Here is a 21,350-nt window from a genome sequence, read left to right on the forward strand (position 1 = left end):
GTCCGAAGCCATACCAAGCGACGCATAGCCACGGAACAGGCAGCAGCTCGTGCCGAGAGCTTGAAGGCATCGTAGGAAGATTGCATCAGTTGAAAGCGCAGTTGGAGGCGACCACCTCCTCAAATTCGAAACGAGCTTGAGACTCGATGTAAGGTGTAAACTTCCGAAGCACAGGCAGGAAGAACTCCAAATAGGTTGCAAAATGAAAGATGTAATTGAGAACTCTGGAAGCCATCATCGAGTTCTAGTATATGCGCCTCCCGAACTTATCCATGGTCCGGCCCTCCCTGCCCGGAGGCAACGAGGCATAAACCTGGGACGGGTAAGACCGTTTGAGGGAGGACTCGACCAACAGGGATTGATGAGAGAGTTGAGAGCCTTCGAATCCCTTGTGATGCACCGTTCGGTACCTGGCATCCAAGTACGGAGTCTCAAAACACCTCATGAAAGTTTGGTCGAGGAGTTTGTGCAGAGGCAGACGAAGAGACTCAGCAGGGGGATGAGGCAAATGCATGGTATCGAGGTATTCCTTGGAGTATCGGGAACCAGAGTCCAAGGTGATACCAAGGTCATCCGCCATCTGCCTGAGGAAGGAGGAGAAGGACAATTGATCCGCCAACACAGGCCGGCGGGATGGGCTGGACGAAGTCGAAGCCTCGGGGTCCAGGGAGACCTGAGATAGACAGGGCAAGAACGAGCCATAAGTATCCTCGTACTCCGGGCCCGGAGGGGGAGAAACATCCGAAGAGGAATACCCCACCCGAGGGAGCTTCTTCTGAGGCGAGACTGTAGAATGCCTAGAGGAATGCCTCGAAGAATGCCTGGATCGATGCCCCTCCCGATGTCTGGAAGGAGATCTGGACCGGTGGTGCTTAGATTGGTTCCCAGAAGCCTCCAAGGAATAGATAGGGCTTGAAGCAGTCGAGCGAAGCGGTGGAAGATTCGACGCCTCTTGAGACGCATTCCAGGCTTGATAGGGAGTGCAGAAGAACTCTTCTTGGCGATGCCCAGGACTGCGACTACCCGAAGGGAGATTCCAAACACCCTCGTCCGGAGGTGTAATGGGCTCTAAGGGAGGCATGTCACTAAACGAGGCCCGCCTCGAAGGCCCAGTCCCCCGAGCGCCGCTCCTCCTCACCGAGCAGCGAGAGCAAGCGGCTGAGGTGGAGGGGGCGGCTCGCCCCCCCGAGGGGGAACCGAACGATCACCCTGTATCGTGGCCAGCCACTTGGGCCCCATGGTGGTCATAATGTCGAGAAATTGAGCCTCCATAATTGACCGTAACGAAGCCGACAAAGAGGGAGCCGCACCCAAAGTGGGACCTCCTGAACGGTCTTTGCGGTCCCGAGTGGTCGAGTGCTTTGGCTTAGAAACTTTCGGCACTTTGATAACCACCGGTGGAATGGTGGGAGGAGGTACCTGATCCGAGGGACGGAGGAAGGCACCGGAGCAGGAGGCGTGGTCGAAGCCGGAACGAAGGAGGCCGGCTTCAGGAGACCCGACACTGCAGGAGTAGTGGAAGGCTTCACGGGTACCGGTGAAGCGCTGATCGAAGCCGAAGGTTCTTTAGCAGCTTCCATCTTGAATATCGACTCCCACAACAAACAGCGATGTTTAAAAGCACGTGCTGTGAGAATGGAACAAGGCCGTCACGATTTCGGAATATGTTCTGGACCAAGACACTGCAGGCAGCGTCGATGCGGGTCCGTCAACGAAATTGCGCGCTGGCACTTGCTGCACTTTTTAAAACCGGTAATTGGCCGGGACATAGGCCAAAAAAGCTCCGCCACAAGATCGAAGGAGCAGGGCCTGAGCCACGCGGCTGACCCGGTCGCGTCACCGGAAGAAATTTTTTTTTTTTTGACAATAAGAAACAAAGAAAGCACACGATAAAGAGCAAAATAACTTAAAACCGCAGCGAATAGAAGGCAAAAAACACGGGTTCAATTAGCGCAGAATTGAAGTAAAACTTCTCAGCTCCGCGGAAAGAAAAGAACTGAGGAGACACGCCCGGGCCATCGGGTGGGAAGGCACTCGCGCATGCGTGGTGCGGGCATCTCGAAACTTCTGAAGTTTCTTCAAGCAAGTATGCTTGTAGACGTCCGCATCGGGGCTCTGTCGGATGACATCACCCACTAGTGAGAATACCTGCCTGCTTGTCCTGGGATAAAGAACAGTTCAAGATTCTGGGAAGGAAGCTGAAGATGAGGACTAGCGTTCCCAGAGATCCTACCGGTACCGAGGGCAGATGTGAAAAGGCAGGAGGAACTACAATCAATAAATGCATGGATGAGGAGATGGTGTGAGGAAGAAGGATTCCACTTCGTGAGGAACTGGACAACGTTCTGGGGCAAGAGCAAGCTCTACAGGAGAGATGGACTGCACCTGAGCGCGGCGGGAACTAGACTTCTAGCAAACAACATCAGGAGAGGAATAGAACAGGCTTTAAACTAAGAAGAAGGGGAAAGCCGGCAGTCGACCAAGCGTCGACGATTCGAAAGAAGGTATCCCGTGACGATACTAAGGGGAAGAAAGGCTGGGAAGAAACAATGGGCAAATTACAGGAGTTGACTAACCCAGAAGAGGAGGTTAGAAGGATTGTAGCACAAGAGAAGAAGCTAAAGACTGAAGCGCAGGGAAAGGAAATGAAGACAAGAAAACATCAGGATCTGAATTGCATATATACTAATGCAAGGAGCCTAAAAAACAAAATGGGGGAATTAGAAGCCATGGCCAATGCAAAAAGGAGCCTAAGAAACAAAATGGGGGAATTAGAAGCCATGGCCAATGCAGAGGACACAGATATCATTGGAGTCTCTGAAACATGGTGGAATGAAGATAACAAATGGGATACAGCACTGCCAGGGTACAAGCTCTATCGCCAGGACACGTCAGGACAGAAAGGAGGTGGAATAGCCCTATACATAGAAGAAAGCATACAATCGACAAGAATGGACACAGCAGAATCGCTATGGGTTAAAATACCAGGAAGGAAAGGGCCTGAAATAAAGATGGGCTTATACTATCGTCCATCCGAGCAAACCGGGGATATCGATGAAGAAATAGAAGCCGAGATAAAGCGAGAATGCAAAAGCGGTAACATGGTTATTATGGGAGACTTCAACTATCCCGGGATAGACTGGAGTCTTGGAAGCTCAAAATGCGCTAGGGAGACAGAATTCCTGGAGGCTATATAGGATTGCTTCATTAAGCAGCTTGTTAGAGAATGAACGAGAGAAAATGCCACTCTGGATCTAATCCTAAATGGGTTAAGGGGACCTGCAAAGGAAGTGGAAGTAGTGGGACCGTTGGGAAACGGCGATCAAAACATGATCAAGTTCAAGGTCGAGGTAGGAATACCGAAAGGAAAGAGAACCATAGCAACAACTTTCAACTTCAGGAAAGGAAACTACGAAGCAATGAGGGAGATGGTAAGGAAGAAACTTAGGAACACTTCCAAAAAATGGCAAACGGTAGAACATGCCTGGTCTTTTTTCAAGGACATGGTGAGCAAGGTGCAAAACCTGTATATTCCCAGATTCAGAAAGGGGTGCAAAAAGAATCGAACAAAAAACCCGGCGTGGATAACTAAAACAGTGAAGGAAGCGATAGGCAATAAGAAAAATTCATTCAGGAATTGGAAAAAGAGCAAACTGAGGGGAACTGGAAAGAGCACAGGAAGTATCAAAAAGAATGTCACCGTGTGGTTCGAAAAGCCAAAAGAGAGTATGAAGAGAGGCTATCCAGGGAAGTACGAAATTTCAAACCGTTCTTTATATATGTTAAAGGGAAGCAGCCGGCTAGGTTGGAGGTGGGACCGCTGGATGACTGAGACAGGAAGGGAGTGATGAAGGAGGAGATAGAAGTGGCAGAAAGACTTAACGTGTTCTTTTTGTCTGTATTTACAAACGAAGACACATCCAACATACCGGAACCTGAGCAATTCTTCAATGGAAATCAAGCAGAAAAATTAACATCCATGGAAGTGAGCCTTGAAGATGTACGCAGTCAGATAGAAAAACTAAAAACTGACAAATCTCCGGGTCCAGACGGAATCCATCCAAAGAAATTAAAGGAGGAAATAGCGGAACTACTGCAGCAAATTTGCAATCTATCCCTGAAAACAGGCGTGATCCAGGAGAATTGGAAGATAGCCAACGTTACGCCCATCTTTAAAAAGGGATCAAGAGGTGACCCGGGAAACTACAGACCGGTGAGTCTGACCTCGGTTCCAGGGGAAATGGCGGAAGCACTGATAAAAGAAAACACTGATGAACATTTTGAAAGAAGCAAACTTCTGATAACCAGCCAACATGGTTTCTGCAAGGGGAGATCATGCCTAACGAACTTATTGCACTTCTTCGAAGGAATTAACAAACTGATGGACAGAGGAGACCCCACAGACATCATATATCTAGATTTCCAAAAAGCCTTTGACAAGGTGCCCCATGAACACCTACTCCGGAAACTGAAGAACCATGGGGTGGAAGGATCAGAAACTGGTTGGCGGGTAGGAAACAGAGAGTAGGAGTGAAGGGCCATTACTCGGACTGGAGGAGGGTCACGAGTGGGGTCCCGCAGGGCTCGGTGCTTGGGCCGCTATTTAATATATTCGGGTGGCTATGTAATATATTCATAAATGATCTAGAAACAGGGACAAAGTGTGAGATAATAAAATTTGCGGACGACACCAAACTATTCAGTGGAGCTCGGACTAAAGAGGATTGTGAAGAACTGCAAAGGGACTTGAACAAACTAGGGGATTGGGCGACGAGATGGCAGATGAAGTTCAACGTTGAGAAATGTAAAGTATTACATGAGGGAAACAGAAATCCGAGGTACAACTATATGATGGGAGGGATGTTATTGAATGAGAGTACCCAAGAAAGGGACTTGGGGGTAATGGTGGACATGACAATGAAGCCGACGGCACAGTGCGCAGCGGCTGCTAAGAAGGCAAATAGAATGCTAGGCATAATCAAGAAGGGTATTACAACCAGAATGAAAGAAGTTATCCTGACATTGTATCGGGCAATGGTGCGTCCGCATCTGGAGTACTGCGTCCAATATTAGTTGCCGTACCTTAAGAAGGATATGGCGATACTCGAGAGGGTTCAGAGGAGAGTGACACATCTGATATAAGGTATGGAAAACCTTTCATACGCTGAGAGATTGGAAAAACTGGGTCTCTTTTCCCTGGAGAAGAGGAGACTTAGAGGGGATATGATAGAGACTTACAAGATTATGAAGGGCATAGAGAGAGTAGAGAGGGACAGATTCTTCGAAAAATAAAAGAAGAGGGCATTTGGAAAAGTTGAAAGGGGACAGATTCAAAACGAATGCTAGGAAGTTCTTCTTTACCCAACGTGTGGTGGACACCTGGAATGCGCTTCCAGAGGGCGTAATAAGGCAGAGTATGGTACTGGGGTTCAAGAAAGGATTGGACAATTTCCTGCTGGAAAAGGGGATAGAGGGGTACAGAGAGAGGATTATTGCACAGGTCCTGGACCTGTTGGGCCACCGTGTGAGCGGACTGCTGGGCACAATGGACCTCAGGTCTGACCCAGCGGAGGCATTGCTTATGTTCTTAAATGTTGGGAACAATACCTCCTGGATAATGCTCCTTCGACTTCAGATCCTTTGCTTTTATGGGAGGCCGCCAAGGCAGTTCTCCGGGGAGACACTATTGCCTATGTGGCCCAACAGGAGAAAGCATATTCGCGGGAATTGTTATATTTACATCGTAACATTACAGTCTGTAAGCGTAAATGGATTGCTTCTAGAAGTTTAGAGGTTAGGGATTCCCTTCAGGTTGCTCAGGTGGCATTACAGGGCAAACTTTATGAACAATTTTATAAACATAGATTTTATAGATATGGGAATCACTCCGTCAAATTGTTGGCTTGGCTAGTCCACCCTTGGTGAGGCCCTCATTTTTGTAAGGGGATTCTGCATGACCAGTCCTTTATTACTGACCAGGACTGACTTTCTGAGATTTTTTTTCATCACTTTTGGGACTTTTACTCTGGGAGGCCTTCTTCCCTGGGAGTTTCGGCTTCATATTTGGACTCCCTACACTTAGTGGGACGTGGGGGCGGCTTTTCATGCTCCTATTACTGCTTTGGAAATTCGACAGGTTATTAAGGACTCTCCGCTCTCGAAGGCCCCGGGACCTGATGGTTTTTCTTCAGAATTTTATAAAATCTTACTGGGTCATATTGAGGGTCGCTTGGAGGCTTCTTTTACTAGAGTGGTGTCAATGGGGGCTTTTCCTATCCATGCTAATCGCGTGCATGTTGTGTTGATTCCTAAACCTGGTAAGAACCCGGTCTTTGTGGATTCCTATTGTCCCATATCATTGATTAACTACGAATTGAAGCTTTTGTTTAAAATCTTGGCTAATCGTCTTTCTGTTTTTCTGCCAGAGTTAATTAACCCTGATCAGGTTGGGTTTGTTCGCGGGAGGCAGGCGGACTGGAATGTTCACAGGGTGATGGCGGCTTTAGGTAATAGTGTTACTCATTCTCTTTCCGCTCTTTTGATTAGTCTTGATGCCCGTAAAGCATTTTATTGTGTGGACTGGGATTATTTGTTTTCTGTATTGGACAAATTTCAGTTGGGAGGGGGGGTCCTTTACTGGATATGGTCTATTTCTTGTATACCCATCCTTGCTCGGCGGTGCTGGTGAATGGTCAGGTTTCTGCTTATTTTTCCTTGGACTGTGGTACCCGCCAAGGCTGTCCCCTTTACTATTTATTTTATCTTTGGAGCCTTTGTTGCAGCAGATTTGAGAGGATGGGTCAGTCTTTGGGTTTTCTGTGGGGCGGGAGGAGGTGCATTGTCTGGCATTCGCAGATGATATTTTATTGTTGCTGACTCAGCCAGGCCGGTCTCTTCCTCGGGGTTTTGCAGTTGATTAGGAATTGGGGGGGGGGGGGGCGTTTCTGGTTTTGAACTGATTTTGGACAAGTCGGAAGCTTTGGCCATTGGTGGGTATGCTTACGCGAATTGGTCTTTTCCGTTCCCCCTGCGAAAGGTAGCACAAACTAAAATATTTGGGAGTCTATATTACAGGTAATTTAGCTCATGCTTATAGAGAAAATTTTACTGTGTTATTGGGGAGAACTAAAGATCTCTTGAGTCTGTGGACTCATTTTCCTCTGTCGTTGAGGGGGCATAGTGCTCTCTTCAAAATGGTTTTGTTTCCCCAGTGGGTTTATGTGATGCAGACTATTCCTATGTATATTACTAAGAAGGATATTGGTGTGTATCACTTTGTATTACGCAAATTTCTATGGAATAATAGAAAGCCCCGCATGACACTTACTCAATTGTCTCTCCCTGTTGGGCATGGGGGACTGGCACTACTGGACCTGCGGATATACAACATAGCTTGCCTTCTCCGACACCTGGTGGACTGGATAAAGAACTCAACATTATACTCCTGTCACCCTTGAGCAACAACTGATGGCGCCTACCCACTTGCTGTATTATCTTCATGCGAAGTGCCCTCATCATATTTTTCCTACTCGGAGTCATCCTTTGTTGCAATCCATGCGACAATGTTGGCAATGGTTGTGCAAGTGCATGTATCTGCCTTTTACCTCCACGGTTCTGCTGCCCCTCTGGGGTAACTGAGATCTGGATCCTGATGCCTCTATACGGTATTTACAGCAATGGAGTGCTCGGGGACTTTATTATGTGTGTGATGTGGTGACGGAGGAGGGAGTGCCTCGTTCCTTTCAGGACTTGCAAGTAGATGGTTTCCTGAAGGCCACTGACTGGCTTTACTATCATCAAGTGTCTCACTACCTACTTTCTTTGGATGCTGCTACTTTGAATGAGGATATGGCGGATATGGTGAGTGAGACCCTGACTCTGTCCCTGCCTGACCAGGATTAGTTTGTGTTTTCATCAAATCAGTTTGAGGAGTTTTAGTGGGATTCTGAGGTCGTGGCAGCAGTGTGGAACCAGGATTTGTCTCCCTCTGAGCAAGTCAAAGGGGCTGGCCTTCGCCTGCTTATGAAACATCTACCTCGGCTGACTCGTTCCATAGTTTTGCAGGAACAGCAGTTCAAGTTTCTTCTGCGGTTGTATGCATCTCCCTACCGGGCTTATGTTTCTGGGTTTGCCTCTCAGGCTCAATGTCCCGAACGCCAGTCCACCCCAGCAGGTTTGCTTCATATGTTTTGGTCTTGTGACCAACTTCAGACTTTTTGGTCCTTTGTTGCTCTGTATTTACAAACTATATTTGGGAAAGCTGATCCCCCTGCGGGCGGATATTCTGCTTTTTTCCCCCAAGTTACTACATTGGGTTTGTCTAGAGGGGGTAATTTGCTGTTACACAAAGCATCATTATTGGCCAGAAAATGCATTGTGGCGTCAACCTGAGGTGCCTACAGTCATGATGTGGAAAAATGAACTGTTTAAATTATTAAAATTTGAATATTTGGATGTACGTAGGGGTGGCCCTGGTCCCTGGTGGAAATTTAAGAGAATTTGGGCTCCGGTTTGGGAGGGTCTTTCCCATAGAGCTAGAAGTTCTCTTCTGAACTTTTGACACTGAAGTGCAGGGGTGGGGGGGCGGTTGGGGGGGTTTAGGATGGGTGGGTCTCTTGGAGGGGCGTGTCTAGGTCTTTTAGGTCTTTGTGAAGGATTAACTTGGAGGGCCTTGCATTGTCGACTGTTGAATTTTGTTTCATTGTACCGTTTGGTATGTGAGTTTGTAATATGAAAAATTTTCAATAAAACGGAATTAAAAAAAAAAAAAGATTTAAACATAAAATATGCAATGTCACCTCAGTAACCTTCTCTCCGACATACCTGGCCTTTCCCTTCCCAGAGTTGCGGTATCAGCAGGGGAGGGGGGTAATTAAATGGAGCAGGCGGGCGACCGGCAGCGGCGGTGGGCAGCCTGCGTACCCCTAGGGTTGAGAAACTCTGCTGCAGTCCATGTACCCCCTAGGGTTGAGAAACCCTGCTGTAGACTACCTTGGATGAATCTCTTCAAAGGCAGTCTAGAAACATTGTAACAGTCAGCAAAAGAATAGCATAGTTCATTTAGTCAGCCTAACAAGGTAGCTAGTCATACCTGTCACTCTGAAAAGTTGCCTCTTCTATGCCTTTGTTTACAATTGTACTTGTGCCTCCTTGCAGGATACACCCTTCTATTTCACTTTGATCCCAATAAATCACTCCCAATCAATAAATACCAAAATAAATCTTATTCATTTTTTGTATCTGAAATTGCTTTCCTATGCAATTGTATTTCCTTCCCCTTCTGCCCTATCTGCTCAGGGAGTTAGCCCCTTCTACCCCATCTGCTTGCTGGGAGTTACCCCCTCCAATTGATGAGATGTATCTAATACTTCCCTTCCTGCCTTTGGGCATCTTAAATTGTAAATCACCTTGAACCTGTATTGGATAAGATTGATCCAGAAATTCAGATTAGTTTAGATAAATGAACACTTAAAAATTACCTGGGGGTGGGGGGGGGGGGGCGCTTCTGTAAGCACTTTGATTTGATGACAATCATATAAAACGGTTACATAATATAACACTTTTTGGAGTGACAAGATGTGGGGGTCTGTCAAGAACATCTATGTTAATCCCCAGCATCTACAGAGGTTTGTATTTTTTATTTGGTAATTTAAGATATGCTTTGAGTATACACTTCTCCCTCCGTATTCGTGGTTTCAGCAATCGCAGTTTCGATTATTTGCGGTTTTTCGCTTGCTGGCTCCTCCCCCAAAATGACATCAGGGAAATCACCGATTCCCAGAAAAAATCGCTGATTCCCAGGACTGCACAAAGAAAATTTCTGATTTCCAGCGTTTACAGATAAATACTATAAATGTTTTCAATTTAAATCACGAATGTGGTCTTTTTTCTTATTCACGGTTTCACCTTATTCACAATGGTTTTAATAGAAAACCGCAAATAACATATGAAAAAGTTATTTGCGGTTTTTCTGTATTCATGGGTCTGTTAATCACCTATCACCGTGAATACGGAGGGAGAAGTGTAGTGCCAATTAGAGGGCTCTATAAAACAATTTTTGCAGGAAACAAAATCAACTGTTATTTTTGCAGAATTAAATAGGAACCGATGCTCTAAAAACTAACAGCTGTTCTCCCTTTATGTAAAGTTGAACTGTGATTACTAGAACTAACATACTCCAAGGCTTCTTGTTTCTCCTTGCGTTTTTCTTCCTTCAGCTTCAGTTTCTCGGCCTTCTCTCTCTCTTCTTTTTCCTTTTTCTCCCTTTTTTCTTTCTCCCTTTGACCTTTCTCCTCATCTTTCTTCTTCTTTGCCTCCTCCTTGGCACGGTCCTTTGCAGCTTTTACTTCCTCTTTTAGTTTCTCTCTCTCTTCTCTTTCAGCTTTTAGTTTTAGGCGCTTTTCTTCACGCTCCTGCTCCTAGTTGCCACAGAAACAAGACATTGATAGATGACCCTAATGCAATTTAACGTAGAGAGAATTCTTTAAAAAATAATAATTAAAAGCATTTGCAGTAGTAAAGAGAAACACGATCTCAAAAACAACCAAGACTATCCTAAGTGCAAACTTACAGAATAGGATGATTTAGTCATGCATAAATACTTGGACCTATTAGATCTCATTCTGTGTCATAAAATGTAGTACAGTTCCAAACATGGCAGACCCTAGGAGACTGATAAGAGAGCTGATTTTTAAACAATAAGAAGAGAATACAGTAATATTCTATGTATATTTTGGACATCTCAAACGGTACCAAAAGCAAAGTTTTCTCTTAATAAAATTCCTCAAACCTGCTTCAAGTCCCATTTAAACATGTAGCCAAGAGAGTTCAGCTGACTTTTCAGCGAGTCAGGTAGCATGCTTATGAAAAGTCTTAATTTAAGCAATTCCTTTTGACCAGTGTTCATCAACCGCTGGTCCACGGACCGGTGCCGGTCCGCAGAAATTTCTTGCCGGTCCACAGATCCGGCACGTGCATTGGGCCCGAGACAGTGTTCTTCAACCGCTGATCCGCAGTGCAATCGATGTAGCATTATCTTCAGGGTGGCTTCCTCTTCCTCACTGCCGCAGTGCACAAAGCCGCGGGCAGCGGCTCCTACGCATGTCCTGCGCTTGAACTAGAAGCATTCTCTCTGACATTGCAACGTCAGAGGAAAGGCTTCCAGATGAGGCATGGGATGCGTGAGGAGCCGCTGCCCGCGGCTTTGTGCACTGTGTCAATGAGGAAGAGGGAACCGGCTGAAGATAACAAAGAGGGTGGCATAAAACAGCCAGGCGGGAGCAGGCCAGAAGGTAAGGCACAGCATGGAGGGAGACAACAAAAGTAGGGGGAATGATTTTATTTTTGAATTTAGTGATTGAATTGTGTCAGTTTTGAGAATTTACATCTACTCACTGTATTTTGCACTGTTCAGGAAGAAAAGCATTTGTTTCTATTTCTCTCGGGTTGTACTGCATGCAGAGTTTTGCATCTTTAGGTTTGTTTGTATATATTAGTACTTTTAGTTTTTGGTCCCGTATTTGCATAGGAATTATCTGTTCTAGTAGGAATGAATGTTGAGAAGCATACAGTGTGCTTTGTGTAGTTTAATTTTGTGGTTAACATTATGTGTTGTTAATAAGATTATATTGTGTGTGTATATGAAAAATGAATGGAAAAAATAGTGTTACAATTAGTACTATTATGGGGGCGGAGATGGGCAGGGTCTGGCCAGCGATTTAGCCCGGTGCCGGTCCACTAAATAATTATTTTATTTCTGCCAGTCCATAGGTGTAAAAAGGTTGAAGAACACTAGCACTAAACACAACTCAGATATCAGTTATCAGTCCATTCCCAATACTAAACTTAGATATTTTTTATAAGACTATACAGTATTATCTAAAAGATTTTAAGGTGGGCTGGTTCCTGAGTTAGGTCTTCTACACCAAAGCTGGCCAGGAACACTATAGAGACAGTGTTCTTCCTACATAAGAGTTGCCACACTGGAACAGACCAAAGGTCCATTAAGCCCAGTATCATGTTTCCAACAGTGGCCAACACAGGTCACAAATTCCTGGCAAGATCCCAAAGAGTAAAACAGAGACCTAGAGGTTCTGAAAAGTCTACCAATCAGTGCACAATAGTGCCATCTATTAGCTGATTTAGGGTTCATGATTCAAGTTCCATAAGGAATTCTGCTGCACATTCTTGGACCAGGAATCTCACAGACTTACTAGGCTAGATGAGTTAGCAAGGAACAGAGTAAGGAAAAGCAGCCCTGGGTAGCTACAAATGAAGGTTAATGGCACAAGATACCATATTCTTTGATGAAACCCAAGATTTTGGGGTGGTGTGGGGGGGAGGTGTTACTTCTGTTGTTTGTAAATACTGTACATACATTTTTGGCAAATAATTTTGATGACATTTAGTGAGCTTATGAACATAAATATACAAAATATTTAAAGCATTATTCTACATTTCCTCCCAAGCTGACAGCTATTTGGATAAGAAGGAGAACTTATACCCCCTTTTATTACACTGTGCTAGCAGTTTTTAGCGCGGGGAGCCATGCTGAATGCTCCACGCTGCTCCCGATGCTCATAGAGTTCCTATGAGCGTCAGGAGCTGCACGAGGCATTCAGCGCAGCTCCTGGCACAAAAAACTGCTAGCTCAGTTTAATAAAAAGAGGCCTTAGGTTTTACCTGCTAATTTTCTTTACTTGAGTTCTATCAGACTAGTCCAAAACCTGTGCATTATACCTTCCTCCATAAGGGCACCATGCAGCCCAAGAGCTCAGTATTTCAAATAGCCAAATAATAACATATGTTAGAATTAACCTTCTCTCTCTCAAATTCCAAATTTTCCCCCATAATATTTCTTCGAAACCTTATAAACATGAATTACCTATGTACAGTAATACAACAAGAAACAAGTCAACTGAAAGTCATGTCAGTATAATTGAGTGAGATGCTGGAACTCAAGGATAGAAAATTATCAGGTAAGACCTAATTTATATTTCCTTATCATTTCCACCAGACCAGTCCAGTCCAGAACCTGTAGGATACAACAAAACAATCCTTAAAATGGATGCTCAAAAACAACTTCTGATCTTTCCAAGCACATCCAATCTATAATAGTTAACAAAAGTATGCAAAAAAAACAAACAGGTTGTTACTTTGTATGTATCACTAGGTGCAACAGCAGGGAGTTCTGCCCAAGCCATCTCAGTGGTTCTAGTAAAGTGAATTCTCTATCCTTTAGATCAGGGGTGTCCAACCTTTTGGCTTCCCTGTGCCGCACTGGCTGAAAAAAATTTTTCTGGGGCCGCACAAACACTAACACTAGCCGATGAGCCAAAAAAAGGTTGAGTAGGTCCCAAATTTTGCAATCACTAATATAGAAGATGTACGTATCTAATAATAAACCTTCATTAAAGGGACACTGTGGAGAAGAACCCAAAAAAGCAGTAATACTTATCCTGACTGAGTGATCCTTCACGTGCACCGCTGACAGTGGGAGCAGCCAAAGGCTTCCACATCCCCACTCAGATGAGCAGGGATGCGCGTTCCTGGTTCTCCCATTCACTTGTATTACAGTTACGGTGAGCCTCTTCAGAGGTGAGCCTCATCAGAACGGGGATACTGAATCAGCTGTCAGGAGCACATGTGGAGGATCGTTTAATCAGGGTAAATATTACTGCTTTTTTGGGCCTCCCACTTTGAGCTTAGGCTCCCTCAAATTGAATATCTCCCCTACTGTAGCTAGTAGGGATCCCCCAAGCCTCACCAACTGACAGCCACCTCCTCCCCCTCCAACTTCCCAAGTTCTGCAGCTGGCAGCAATATTGCAGAGCTGCTGCCTTCCCTCCTCCCTGCCCCCCCCCTTGGCTTTCATGCATACATGAAAGCAGGGGCAGCTTGAGGATATTGCCATTGGCTGCAAAGCTTGGAGATTTTGAGTTGCCAGACAGGAGGAAGATGTCTTCAGTTGGAAGGGCTTGGGAATCCCCACTAGCCCAAGTATTTATAAATTGCACTCAGGCAGTGAGAAACTTTGATGCCCATCCACTAATTTTGGGCTCGTCCTTCCCCCAATTCAGCTGTATATGACTAAGCCACTGAATACAAAAATAATTGTGATGCACATATCCCAAAGCTAACATATTCCAGTTTTTCTACCATTTTTTCTACCTTGTTGGCTGGATGTTTTGTTTTTCCATCATCTTGGTCCTAGTTTCTCTTTCTGTTTTTTCTCTATCTTCAACTAATTACAGTGGAACCTTGGTTTACGAGCATAATTTGTTCCAGAAGCATGCTCGTAAACCAAGTTACTCGTATATCAAAGCGAGTTTCCCCATAGGAATGAATGGAAACTTGCTTTGATTCGTTCTACTTCCTCCTCCCCCCCCATAAGGCTATTGGTACAGTTACATCACCTCCTCCCCCGCGCTATAACTGGCATCGCACCTCCCGAACCGGCATCGCAAACCCCCCCCTGCAAACACCTCCCCGCGAGAACCGCATCCTCCCGCCCTCCCTCCCAAACATGCTCCTTATCCCATCTGCTGCTTGTGCGAATGAAAGAAAGCTCCGGCCTCTTGCCTGGGCTGGGCCTTGAGCATCTGCGCATGCTCAAGGCCTTCTGGCTCTCGTTCTCTCGGAGGAAGAGGCGGGAGCTTTCTTTCACAGTGAGGGCGGGCAGATGCGGTTCTTGCGGGCAGGTGTTTGCAGGGGGGATTTGTGATGCCGGTTCGGGGAGGTGCAATGCCAGTTAGCGCGGGGAGAGGTGCTCGTGTATCGGAACATGCTCGGTTTGCAAGACAAAAGTTTGCTAAATATTTTGCTCGTCTTGCAAAACACTCGCAAACCGGGTTACTCACAAACCGAGGTTCCACTGTAATTCTCTTTCCAGTGCCTGCTGCCCATTTTTTCTCCTCTTCTCTCGTTCCATTTCCTTCTTATGCCTGTCTCCAACGTATTGATTTTTCCCTTTCAGCTTTCTTAACTTTTTCTTTTCTGCCTCTGTCTACTCAAATCTTGCCTTCTTTCTCACCCTTCTTCTTTTTAAATGTTCAGCTATCTCTCAATTCTCCATCTTCTCTGTCTCTAGCTCTCCCATTTTCCATCTCACTCCTTTCCCAGCCTCCTATTCCCTTCTATCTACTCTCCATTATCATATTTCTACCACTGTACTCACTGCTCTCACTCATCTTGTCATCTCCATTTTGACCTCATCCACATGGCTCACCACTTTCAGAATCCCCCTCCCTCTCTCCACTGGTCGGGCTATAACGCCGTCCCTTTCTTTCCATCCCCTAGCATCATCTTATCCCAGCTCTCTTCCCTCCTGCCCTCCCATGGTTCCATCTCTCCTCCTCTATCTCCATGGTCCAACAATTTGCTCCCTCTCTTTTCTGGTTTTTTTCTTCCCTCCCCCCCTTGATGCTGAACAATGAAATGGAGGAAAAAAAGAGAGAGAGATACTGTATCTCTCTGCCTTCCATCCACAGGCCTAACATTTCTCCCACCCTCCCTCCCATCACCAGATCCAACTTCTCTCCCTTTCTCTTTCCAACTGTACCCCATCCCAACTCTCACCCTGCCTGCCTGCCTCCCTTCTCCAGGTACATCAAGGCAGCAACTTGAACTTTCAAAGAGTTTAGAGCTGAGCCTTTATGAAGATCATTCTGATGAAAACTCCAAATGTGCCACAAAAAGGAGAAAGTTGTTGGCCAGAATACCATCACTCAAAAAGTATGCCACTCTAGTATGTGCTACAGAAGTGAATCTTTTCCTAGCCCACAACAATCACTTCTTTTTTTTAACCTTGACCAAGCAGTAAAACAAGAGAGAAGGATCTTCCATGATCACTGTACCCTGAATGAGCTTTTTGCAGTACTGCTACACTTTTAGTGCCTCTTGCTTGCTAATGTAAGCTACCACTGTTGAATTGTCAGAAAAAGTACAGCACAGCTGACAGCAGGCAGATATTCTCATATGTGGGCAATGTCATCCATGAAGCCCATTATGGACAGTGCTAAAATGTACTGTAACTTTAAACTTTAGCAAAGCTTCCAGACTACCTGCATTGCGCATGTGCCTTCCCGTCTGACATTGGCTAGCAGCTCCTCAGTTCCGTAAACAAACTAAGGAGCCAACCAGGGAAAGTGGGAGGGATGTGAGAATATCTGCTTGCTGTCCCCCTGGATAACTCATGTTACGGTAAGTAACTATGCTTTAGCCTAGGACAAGCAGGCAACATATGGGACTCCCTAGCTTAACTGAAAAGGGATGGAGGGAGAGTTGGCTTTCGAGATGAAAATAAATTCTGTAGCACTGCTTGGCTGAACCGGTCATTTCGTCTGGAATAGGTTTCCAGACAGTAGCGAGTTGTAAATGTGTAAACTGAAGACCAAGTTGCTGCTCTAACCAACTTAAGACCTGCTTCTGGTGATTTCTATTCAGCTGAAATGATTGTCTGAATAGTATGATGCAAGGAAAATACACTAGACAGCTTCCTAATCCCCTTCTAGAATGGGGTCACCAATATCAGGATTTGCAGGATGAGAAACTGAAATATTAAGAGCCTCTAAAGATTTTGTAATATAAATAAGCTTTTTCCTCTTAAATCATACCACAGACGGATCATCACCTTCTTCTACAGGAATTTCTTCTTCTTCTAGGGGGTCGTCAGGAAGCCCATTCTTGAAACAGGACCACCCTGCTCTAATAGCACAGTGACAAAATTGATTGGGAATCCCAGTAATCCATGAATTCCAAGTGTTTCTTCTTGCCAAATTCTGAGCACCAATAGCCAAAGATGGAGAAAGGGAGGGTCAGGAAAATTGTAGTGGAGGAACATAAGAACATAAGAATTGCCACTGCTGAGTCAGACCAGTGGTCCATCATGCCCAGCAGTCCGCTCACGCGGCGGCCCTCTGGTCTAAGACCAGCACCCTAACTGAGACTAGCCCTACCAGCGCACGTTCTTGTTCAACAGAAACTTGTCTAACTTTGTCTTGAATCCTTGGGAGGGTGTTTTCCCCTATAACAGCCTCTGGAAGGGCGTTCCAGTTTTCTACCACTCTGGGTGAAGAAGAACTTCCTTACGTTTGTACGGAATCTATCCCCTTTCAACTTTAGAGAGTGCCCTCTTGTTCTCCCTACCTTGGAGAAGATGAACAGCCTGTCCTTATCTACTAAGTCTATCCCCTTCAGTACCTTGAATGTTTCAATCATGTCCCCTCTCAATCTCCTCTGTTCGATAGAGAAGAGGCCCAGTTTCTCTAATCTTTCGCTGTACGGCAGCTCCTCCAGCCCCTTAACCATCTTAGTCGCTCTTCTCTGGACCCTTTCGAGTAGTACCGTGTCCTTCTTCAGGTACGGCGACCAGCACTGGACGCAGTACTCCAGGTGAGGGTGTACCATAGCCCGGTACAGCGGCATGATAACCTTCTCTGATCTGTTTGTGATCCCCTTCTTTATCATTCCTAGCATTCTGTTTGCCCTTTTTGCTGCCGCCGCACATTGTGTAAACGGCTTCGACTTGTCGATCAGAACTCCCAAGTCCCTTTCCTGGGAGTAGCCTAATGGTTAGCACAGTGGCCTAAATACCTGTGATCAATTCCCACTGTAATTCCTTGTAACTCTGGGTAAGTCACATAGACTCTCCATTGTCCCAGGTACAAAATTAGTACCTGTATATAGTATGTAAACTGCTTTGATTGTAACCACAGTATATCAAATTCCATCCTCTTTCCCTTTCCCTAGTTTGAGCTCCTCTCATTAAGCAAGCTTTAAGGATCAAATAAATTCAAGGATGAATGAAGCCTCTCTCTCAGTTAGCCATTCAAGCCTGCTATATGTACCCTCTTCCCACCTTAAAAGGGAATACCTTAACGACACTGTTATGAAATGGCTAACATGCTGCTATGACCTGGAATATCTTCTTGCAATGACACAAGCAAAACAGCCACCATTGCTGCACTTTGAAGAAATTGCACCAAAAGCAAACAATCTTCAGTCTGTAAAATATGGAGCTCTTGATCCTCTGTACCCAACACTGAAACTACAGTATCTCAGCTGAAATTTGGCAAGCAGTATAGTGCCCTGCTCAGGTCCTGGCAAGCCATGTAACTGGTACAACACTTTGCATGCTCCACCAGTGCTTTCATATCAACCAGAATAAAATTTATGACACTCTGAACCAAACTGGCTTAAGAAAATGAGTGTCTCCAACAACAGAAACACCAAGGAAATAAAAGAACCAAGAGCATTCTGCTCCCGGTTAGAAGACAGGGATAAGGAAGGAATTCAAGACTCCTAAAAAATTCCTCTTTCTTTAAAATAAAATTCAAGTTGAAATAAAAAAAAAATAAAAATTCTTATTCAACTAAATACCAGGTCTCCCAACTGAACTAGAAGCAAAATCCTCCAACTATGCTTATGTTTGTTAGAAAGCATAGTTACTTACCGTAACAGGTGTTATCCAGGGAAAGCAGGCAGATATTCTCACATATGGGTGATGTCATCCACAGAGCTCCAATATGGACACTTCAAAAATGCATCGCCACTTTAACAATATTAGAAAGTTTGCAATAGTCCGCACCACGCATGCGTGAGTGCCTTCCCGCTTGACATTGGCGCATGGCCCCGCAGTTCAGTAAGCCAACTAAGAAGCCAACCAGGGGAGGTGGGTGGGTTGTGAGAATATCTGCCTACTGTTCCTGAATAACACCTGTTATGGTAAATAATTGTGTTTTATCCCAGGACAAGCAGGCAGCATATTCTCATATATGGGTGACCTCCAAGCTAACCAGGATGGGATGATGGGAGTGTTGGCCTTTAGGAAAATAAATTTTGTAATACTGATTGGCTGAAGTGCCCATCCCATCTGGAAAAAGATTCCAGACAGTAATGTCAGGTGAATGTACGAGCTGAGGACCAAGTAGCAGCTTTGCAGATTTCATCAATAGGAGTAAATCTAAGGAAAGCTACTGAAGCTGCCATAGCTCGAACCTTTTGGGCTGTGACACAACTCTCCAGTTGCAGCCCAGCCTGAGCATAACAGAATGATATAAAGGAAGCTAGCTAGTTAGAAATTGTTCTCTTTGAAACAGGATGCCCCAACTTGTTAGGATCAAAGGAGATAAAAAGTTGAGGAGATGATCTATGCGGTTTTGTTCTGTCGAGATAATAGGCCAAAGCCCATTTGCAATCCAGAGTATGAAGAGCCGCTTCCCCTAAGTGAGAATGAGGCTTAGGAAAAACACTGGAAGTATAACTGACTGATTAGAGATGATAATCAGTGACGACTTTCAGCAGAAACTTAGGATGTGTGCGAAGAACCACTTTGTCATGGTAGAACAATGGTGGATCTGCCACTAATGCTTGAAATTCACTGACTTTCCTTGCCGAGGTAAATGAAATGAGAAAAACAAACCTTCCAGGTAAGATTCTTGAGATAAACCGTAGACATTGGTTCGAATGGAGGCTTCATCAACTTAGCAAGAACTACATTTAGATACCAGATTACTGGAGGTGGCTTGAGAGGTGGTTTCACTTTGAAAAGACCCTTCGGAGACCAGAGGATAAGCAGTTAGAAGTTTACCCTCAGCTGGTTGATGAAAAGCTGTGATAGCGCTGAGATGGACTCTGATAGATGTAGACTTGAGTACTGAATCAGACAAATGGATGAGATAATCCAAGACTAATGAAACTGAGATGGATTTTGGATAATAATGATAGAGAAGACACCAGGTAGAAAAACGAGTCCACTTTTGCTGATAGGATTGTTAAGTGGCTGGTTTTCTGGAGGCTTCTAGAATAAGTCGAACAAGTTGAAAAAGGTGAAGATCAGCTGGATTCAGCCCAAGAGATACCAAGCTGTCAGGTGTAATGACTGAAGGTTGGGTGTAAAAGTGCCCCTTGACTGTGTAAGAAGAGATGGAAATATCAGCAGAGGCATTGGCTCCCTGGCACTGAGTTGGAGTAGAAGGGAGAGCCAAGGCTGCCTAGACCACCGAGGAGCTATGAGAATCATGGTGGTGGCCTCCTGCTTGACCTTGACAATAGTCTTCAGAATGAGAGGTGTAGGAGGAAATGTATAGAGAAACTTGTGTGTCCAATCCAGTAGAAATGCATCCGCCTCCAGGCAGTGAGGTGAGTAAAGTCTGGAACAGAACTGGGGTAATTTGTTGTTGAGGGGAGATGCAAACAAGTCCACTTGGGGAGTGCCCCATTGAGCAAAGATGGGATGGAGAGCTGCAGAGTTGAGCATCTATTCGTGAGACTGAAGAATTCTGCTGAGCTTGTCTGCTAAGTAATTCTGTTCCCCTTAAATGTAAACTGCTCTGAGATAGATGTTCCGAGCAGTTGCCCAAAGCCAAATTTTTTGAGCTTCCTGGCAAAGGAGAGATCCTATGCCTCTATGCTTGTTTATATAGTACATCGCTACTTGTTTGTCCATGCGAAGCAGGACTTGATTGCTTATGAGATGCTGGAAAGCCTTGAGAGCACAATAAATCGCTCTGAGTTCTAGAAGATTGATATGGAACTTCTGCTCTTTGGCGGACCAACAACCTTGAATCTGAAACCCATCCAGATGTGCCCCCAAGCATAAATTGATGCATCGGTGGTCAATACTTTTTGATGAGGAGGTAGATGAAAAAGTAGACTTCTGGAGAGATTGGATGAGATCATCCACCACTGAAGCGACCGAAGAGACAATGTCACAGAAATGTGTTGCGAGAGAGGATCAGTCGCCTGAGACCATTGCGAGGCTAGAGTCTACTGAGGCATTCTGAGATGCAGCCTCGCCAGAGGAGTCATGTGGACCGTGGAAGTCATGTGACCCAGAAGAACCATCATTCATCTGGCTGAAATGGACTGGAGCTGGTCTACCTGATGACAGAGTTGAAGTATTTTGACAATCCTGCGGAAGGAACGCTCTCATTTGAGTGGTGTCGAGAAGAGCCCCAATGAACTGAAGCCTTTGAGCCGGACAAAGCTATGACTTGGGAAAGTTGATTTTGAAATCCAAGTTCTGAAGAAACAAGATGGTGCGATTTGTCACAAGTACAACACGAAGGGTCTTTTATGAGCCAGTCGTCCAGACAGGGGAAAACTTGAAGATCATGAGAACTCAAGGCCTTTGCTACCACAACTAGGCACTTGGTGAAGACTCTGGGAGAAGATGCCAGGCCGAATGGTAGGACCTTGTATTGGTAGTGGTGATATGCCACTCAAAATCTGAGTAATTTTCTGGAAGCCGGGTCAATTGGGATATGAGTGAAGGCTTCTTTTAGATCCAGAGAGCATAGCCAATTGTTTTGAGCCAGGAGAGGATATAGAGTGGCTAAAGAGAGCATGAA

At 45.2% G+C, this 21,350-nt stretch overlaps 1 protein-coding gene across 6 annotated transcripts in view; it reads right to left on the bottom strand.

Annotated features, from left to right (window-relative positions):
- The window catches only part of CHAF1A (chromatin assembly factor 1 subunit A), a 215,236-nt gene that overhangs the window by 129,177 nt on the left and 64,709 nt on the right, over positions 1–21,350 (bottom strand). For all 6 annotated transcript variants that reach the window (XM_033954408.1, XM_033954407.1, XM_033954406.1 and 3 more), the window contains one exon: positions 10,177–10,418. In XM_033954408.1, the coding sequence (XP_033810299.1) occupies positions 10,177–10,418 (242 nt within the window). The remainder of the gene's footprint in view (positions 1–10,176; positions 10,419–21,350) is intronic.

The sequence above is a fragment of the Geotrypetes seraphini genome, chromosome 8 (assembly GCF_902459505.1).
Source record: "Geotrypetes seraphini chromosome 8, aGeoSer1.1, whole genome shotgun sequence".
NCBI classification, from domain to species: Eukaryota; Metazoa; Chordata; class Amphibia; order Gymnophiona; family Dermophiidae; genus Geotrypetes; species Geotrypetes seraphini.